General features: G+C 33.3%; 1 protein-coding gene across 3 annotated transcripts; it reads left to right on the top strand.

Annotated features, from left to right (window-relative positions):
* Window positions 1–501: 501 nt before the first annotated feature.
* On the top strand, window positions 502–6,321 carry LOC104227182 (uncharacterized). 3 transcript variants are annotated; one of them, XM_070172152.1, is made up of 8 exons: window positions 502–807; window positions 982–1,102; window positions 2,438–3,301; window positions 3,464–3,550; window positions 3,636–3,754; window positions 3,860–4,298; window positions 4,997–5,131; window positions 6,121–6,321. In XM_070172152.1, the coding sequence occupies exons 5-7, from the start codon at window positions 3,680–3,682 to the stop codon at window positions 5,128–5,130; spliced, it is 648 nt and encodes a 215-aa protein (XP_070028253.1). In that variant the 5' UTR covers window positions 502–807; window positions 982–1,102; window positions 2,438–3,301; window positions 3,464–3,550; window positions 3,636–3,679; the 3' UTR covers window position 5,131; window positions 6,121–6,321. The 3 variants fall into 3 exon arrangements, with proteins under 3 accessions (XP_070028253.1, XP_070028255.1, XP_070028254.1); XM_070172154.1 differs by lacking the exon at window positions 982–1,102; XM_070172153.1 differs by lacking the exon at window positions 3,464–3,550.
* The last annotated feature ends 249 nt before the right edge of the window (window positions 6,322–6,570 follow it).

Here is a 6,570-nt window from a genome sequence, read left to right as displayed (position 1 = left end):
CAGTTAACCGACCAAACTTAGGTTAATTAAGTCTAAGGTATATATATAAGTACATCATTTAGGTGTTGGGTATCTAAAGAAAGTAGCTTATAACTAATATATGCGCATGTTACTTAAAATAGTACACTACTAGAAATAGGGCATGTGGCAATGAACATTTATGCAACGGTAACAGAACCGTTGCCATACACTATATATATCAACGGTTAAAACCGTTGCCAAAAGGGCTGGAGGATTTCGCTACTCTTTAATAATCTACCCGTTGCCATTGTACAGGAACCGTTGCCATAGATCTTACTGTAGCAACGGTTGTTACAAACGTTGCAATATTTGTATCTATTGGCACGGTGTTGGGGAAAATTACCTATAGGAACGGTTATGGGTTCCCTCCTTATTTTCCCTCTTCTATTTTGCCAAACCCGCCAAAATCTTTTCCTTAATATTTTTTTTACTCTTATTTCTTATTGAAAATATAAAATATCAGCTTTTTCATTCCCTAAACAACATGTACTCTATCAGACCCTAAACCCACTTCCTCTCTCCCTAACTCACGCTAATTATTTCGCAATTTCATCTCCTCCCAATTTCACTCCCAATTTCGCTCTCTCTCATCCAAATTTGTAACATAAACACTGCAATGAGGGTTCTTAGCTATGGGTGGAATTTAGCTTTGTAAAATTAAATACCCAATAGATTCATAAAGTAGCAGAATCGTGGGGTCTCAAAATCAGTTAGAAATCAATAGTTGAGATTTTGCAAAGTGTATCCGCAGAGACAAAAAGGTTGGGATCTCTTTCTACCATCAGCGTAAGTTTTCCTATTTTTGGCTAGTTTCAGATTTTCATTTTTCTTTGTGATTTTTGTTTGCATGCACACAAATTGGTGGTCTTACTTTTTTATTTTAATTTTATATGCATTTTCTTTATGAGAGTCTTTAATTTATTCAGTAACTACAATTAGAAGCGAGTTTTCTGTTGGCAGATTCTCCGGAAAAGATCGATTCCTTGAGCGTGTTCACATAATTAGTTTCTCAGTTAGCTTCAATCGCGAGAAATTATTTTTCCAAAAGGCACACTGTGAGAAATCGCTAGCTGAAGAAGTTGTAAGTTCTTATTTTCTTATTTAGATATATTGGTTTTCTTTATTCTTTAGTCTTTTGGGTATCAGTGGTGTATATGTTGCTTTAGATTTATGATTTGAACCGAAACTGGTATGCTAGGCTTTGAATCGTTTGTTCTTTCAAAACAAAAAGGAATCATTTTCCATTTTTTAGGTACAGGGTAAAAGGGTTTCATTATTTACTGCTTTTAACTTATGTGGTTCATGTGGATCAAGATAAGAATGTATCTGTTAGTTCTATTTAGTTGCAATAAACTAAATATATGATGCTTGCATAGAAGGAAAAAAAACTGCCCCTTTTTAGATCTGCTCATGTTTTGTTGTAGCTTTGTATTCTTTCTCTTAAAAAAAACTACTATAGTTTAATAATATATTGGTAAAAAGATACATTAATTAATTAGTGAATGTAAAAGATACATGTATTGTTTTTTGATTAATTTGGTGCAAACTCAGGTACTAGTAAAAAATTTCAGCCTTCTTTTTCTCTTGTAGATGTGTGTTCCATGATAGCAATGTTTGAATATTTTAGAAGAGATAATATATTCCAAACTTTTGTTCAATGTGTTTGTTCAAATATGTATCACGTTTTTCCCCTTACTCTTCTGCTCTTGTGTTCGTCAATAATAGCAACATCACATATTAGGAAAAAAGAAAAGGGAAATTGAAAGGTTCTAATCAGGTGCTGGTACTTATTAAGTACATAGAAGTGCACGGTGTCGTCTGATTTAAAATTGGGATGTAGGGAGTATCTGCTTCTATTTTATTATATCGTTACTTGTATTTAGTTTATGAAAAATATTCACTTTTATTCTAGATGTAGGTTTAAATTGTTTGATGGTAAGTCAATTTATTTGTTTGTAAAAGCTAGGTATCTGTTTTGTGAGAGCACTTCATACATAGATGGGCCTCAGTAAAGAAACATACCAAACTTCTACATCCTACTTACAAAAAACACACTCTAATTGCTATATCTATATGGTGCTACTTATAGAAAAAGTGAGCAGGAAATTATTTGTGTAATTTAAATTGAGATCTTGTTTGTTCAGATCATTTTTTATATCTGTAAAAGTGGTTTATTGGTTAAACCCCTTATATGCATATGCATTACAGTGAAAGGATCTTATTTGCTTGTAGAATACTTATAGTTTGTAAAGATTTAAAGGTTACATATATTGATGAGAACTAAATCGCCATCCTTGAATCCTAGATTAACAGAGTACTTGATCATGGTTTATTTGATAACATTAGTTCTCTTTAATTTTTTTGTAACTTAGCTTAACATAAATCTTAATTTTGGTGATTTACTAATATCTTATAGGAATTAAATGGATTATGGAGATAAAAGTTGGATGAATCTCCTAAGATGGACGGATGAGTATATTCGTGGAGTAAATACTTTTCTTGATAAGGCATTTGAACGAGCTTCCCAGGGAAATGAAATATTATGTCCTTGCAAAAAGTGCATGAATCGCAATTGGCATTATAGAAATGTGGTGGAGGATCACTTGGTAGTAAATGGGTTTGTTGCTGGTTATACCAAATGGGTTTTCCATAGGGAAGGATTTTCCTCGGCAAATCCACCTAATCCATGCAATGATGATGATGATTTTGACATGCGTGACGATATTGACGAACTACTTCATGATACATTTAGAAATATAAAGGGTTAGTCAAGGCATGAAGAAGGAGTGAAAGAGGGACTATCTGAAGATGCAAAGAAATTTTTTAGATTGGTTGATGAGGGAAAACAAGAGTTATATCCTGGGTGTGAAAATTTTACTAAACTAAGTTTCACCATTCGGCTATACATGCCTAAATCCTTGCATGGGTGGAGTAATGTAGCATTTTCAGACATGCTGGACTTGATAAAAGAGGCATTTCCCTTTGCTCAACTACCAGAGTCGGTTAACAAGGCTATAAACATGATAAGAGATTTGGGTCTTCATTATGAAAAAATACATGCATGCCCTAATGATTGCATGCTAGTTTGGAATGACAATGCGAAGGCTGATACTTGTTCTGTTTGTGGGACTTCAAGATTGCATGCTATAAGTGTTGGTTGAAGAAAAACTACTATGAAGCCTATGCCAATGACGAACTTCGAATGGAAAAAAAGCCTTCCTATGTTTCAGAATCTGAGTTTAAGTACCTTCTTGAATACTGGAAGTCTGATAAAGCTCAGGTAAGTTATAGACACAGTAAACTTGATTTTGGACAAAGAGAATGAGTAATTCTTTTGAAGTTCATTCCCCGTCTTGTCTTTGTGTCCAACACTTTTTAGATTATCAAAATGCACAAGGCAGGAATGTATTAGATGTTTAACATAAAAGCTTACTTGTTGCAGCAAACTTCGAAAACTAATAATGAGAATCGAAAAAAGTTAAAGAATTCACACACTGCTGGCAAAACAAGTTTTGCCACAATCCGCGAGGTTCGGTATTTTCTCTTATTTTTCATTAATATGAACTTTTTAACCTTACTTAGTAAAATTTTTATGCTGACTTTCATGTAACTAGAAAAAAAAAAGAAGGAAACTTCTGAGGAACCATCAAGTAAGGACATGTTTGTGGCTACGAGATCAAGAAAACCCGGTCGAGTATACAAGGAATCATATGAAGATACAATGCGCAAAATTGTACAAAGAGTTCTACTTTAAATCTTGTCAAGATTATCTTTTTGGTCCTAATTGTTAACTCAGTTTTATTTATTTGTATTTTCTTCTCTTAAATTTTATTTGTAGGCTGAAATGGAGCAAATACAAACTCAAGAAAGTGAAGATGATAACCAATCAATTGATGCATTTGCAACAGTCATGGGACCTGAATATCCAAGTCGTGTAAGATTGTATGGTCGTGGGGTTACAAAGACTATCTTGAAACAAAAATCTGGAAATTCTGGACCCTCTTCAAAGACTACTGATGAGATAATGGAGCAAAAAATGAAGGAAATGGAAGAGAGAATGCAACAAAGGATGCAGAAAAACTTCGAGGAACAACAGGAAACTTGGCGGCAACAAATTACACTTAATGTTGTTGCACAACTTCAGCATATTAACCCAGATTTACGAATTGATCCTAATATGCTAGCATTCGGTGGTCGTTCACTCGGAGAAGCTTCCTCTGCACAACAAGTTGCAATTCAACTAATCAATCGTCCATCTACTGGCAGTACTAATCAAGGTGTGTACTTAATTATTGCAAAATACTGCATCTCTGGATGCAGTATTTTAATAATTCTTCTTCTTTACACATTGTTGCTGTCGTTCTCTTTTATTTCTGGATTGAATATTATTAATAATTGGGACACATCAGGAAATGAAGCTTAAATCTCAAAAACTATTAGAAAACAGTGAAAACAACCTTAACAGAACTTCCTTAGATGAACTTCTGTTTGTTATTTTTGAAGCCAAAAGAGAGAAGAAATGGAAAAAAATGTTAAGCTTAATGGAGTGATTAGCTTTTGACCACCGCTTGTCCCATGAGAAGATGATAAAAATGTATCTCTTTAATCTTAATTGTTGGTATCTTTCTTTTTATTTTATTTCTGGAATTTATAGTGTGTTCAGTTTCAGTATCTATTTGGCAATGAGATCTTAATTTTCTGATATTTGATTAATTATCTGGGGTACTTCTTGTCGATTTCGGATATTATTCTGTTTCAAGTTGTCATTTTATGCACTTCAGCTTTATTGGACATCATGCAATATGTTCTTTTCTTTATTCATTTGAGTGCTGAAATTATTTCTTAAGGAATTCCTTTTTGGCCATGTACTACTTGAAATATGAAGGATATCAATGTGCTTATGTGAACTAGTTGACAAATTCAAGTAGTAAAAACCATATCTAGTACTTAATTTTCTCTCTAAACATGTAATTAGACCAACATCTGCTTGGAAATGCCACCAGTCCAACATGCCATGTACAGACTTTAGAAGAAGACAACAGGCCACCCACATCCAATGCATTGCAGACAGTTCTTGTGGCCACTCATAAGCAGCAACAAAGAAAATGAGGTACCAATCTTAATTTCTTTGATGTTACAAGCCACACAGTTACACCCATATCTCATACGCTCCACCTCTGATTCTCTTCTGTCATTCACAACACACAGAGGCAGACTACTCACGCATCTTTTTTGATTTCATGCTTTCCTATCTTCAACATGACTTTCTTTGATGATATTGTTAAAGCCAAGTTGAATATAGATGTCTTGTTTGTGTCAAGTGGTGTCACTTTATTTTATTTATCCTCATATTTGTTTCTTCCTTTTAATTAAATATACATATTTAGTATAATTTTTTGACCAAGCGATGTCATGTGACACCACTTGGCCTAAGGTACATCCGCCCCTGGTTCTATGGAAAGAAGTTCAGTAGGCCTGAAATTTAACATTGTAAGCCATCTAGCAATGTCCACAGTCTGCCACGTCTACTTCAGCTATCGATCAGTTTTTTTGTTTGATTATGTGGAAAGATTTTCCAATATGTAGATGCAGCAAGTTTACAACGAGAGTGACATGTAGAATCAGCAATTTGGCATGTGAATTCATTTGCTAGAATTGGTCATTTAGATTTTAGTCTAACTCTGCTAGTCTACTATGCATAACAGAGCGAGAAAGCAACTTATCTCCATTTGATTGGTTCTACTCCTTCTAAGTATACTTCTTGGTCAACTAAACTAGAATGGGTAACGATAGAAAGTTAATATATTTTCATGTAAATTCAACATTTCGAGACTTATCTTGCATCTGGTAGTTCATAATTGGTCTTTTAGGTAGTTGTTAAAAATTTCACTACACGTGCGATGTCCAGCGTCCTTTATAGAAATGGAGAGGTAACTAGTTTAGATTTCACTTCATAATAATGCAGTGCTCATAATAATGTCAAAAAAAAATTGTGTGTCTGGTATTCTTAAATCCTTTAAAAGACTTGACCTTTCATTTGTTTTTGAATGGTTAACTAGCATTTAAAGAGATAATGATTTTATTTATCCTCTTTTGTAGATGGAGAAAATGAAGAAAGGGAAGATTAAAGGAATGAAGATCCTGCTTAAGAAGATTTTTGGATTGTTGCTGAAACTCTAAATGTTCTAGGAATCTTTTGTTATCAAACATTTTGAAACTTCTTTAACTTTTGGATTGTAAAACTTATGTACTTGGTTCTTAACTTTTGGATTATTAAACTTATGTACATGGGTTCTAATATTTTGCTTTTATGGATATTACAACTTGGATTGTAAATGTTTATGATTAGTTTTATTTTGTGATTTATATAAATTATTGTGTATTATAATTTAATGTAAATATTTATTTACTATCAGGGAGTATATTGTTGGTTCAATTAAACCGTTACAATAGCTTACCTCAACCGTTGCTATAGGTAACAAAAACTGTCTCAATTAACCATGTAAACTGTTGCTATGATAGGTAACCGTTGCAGTAGGTAAACTAAAC

This window comes from Nicotiana sylvestris, chromosome 4, assembly GCF_000393655.2.
Source record: "Nicotiana sylvestris chromosome 4, ASM39365v2, whole genome shotgun sequence".
Lineage (NCBI taxonomy): Eukaryota > Viridiplantae > Streptophyta > Magnoliopsida > Solanales > Solanaceae > Nicotiana > Nicotiana sylvestris.
This window is presented reverse-complemented; position numbering and strand designations above follow the sequence as displayed.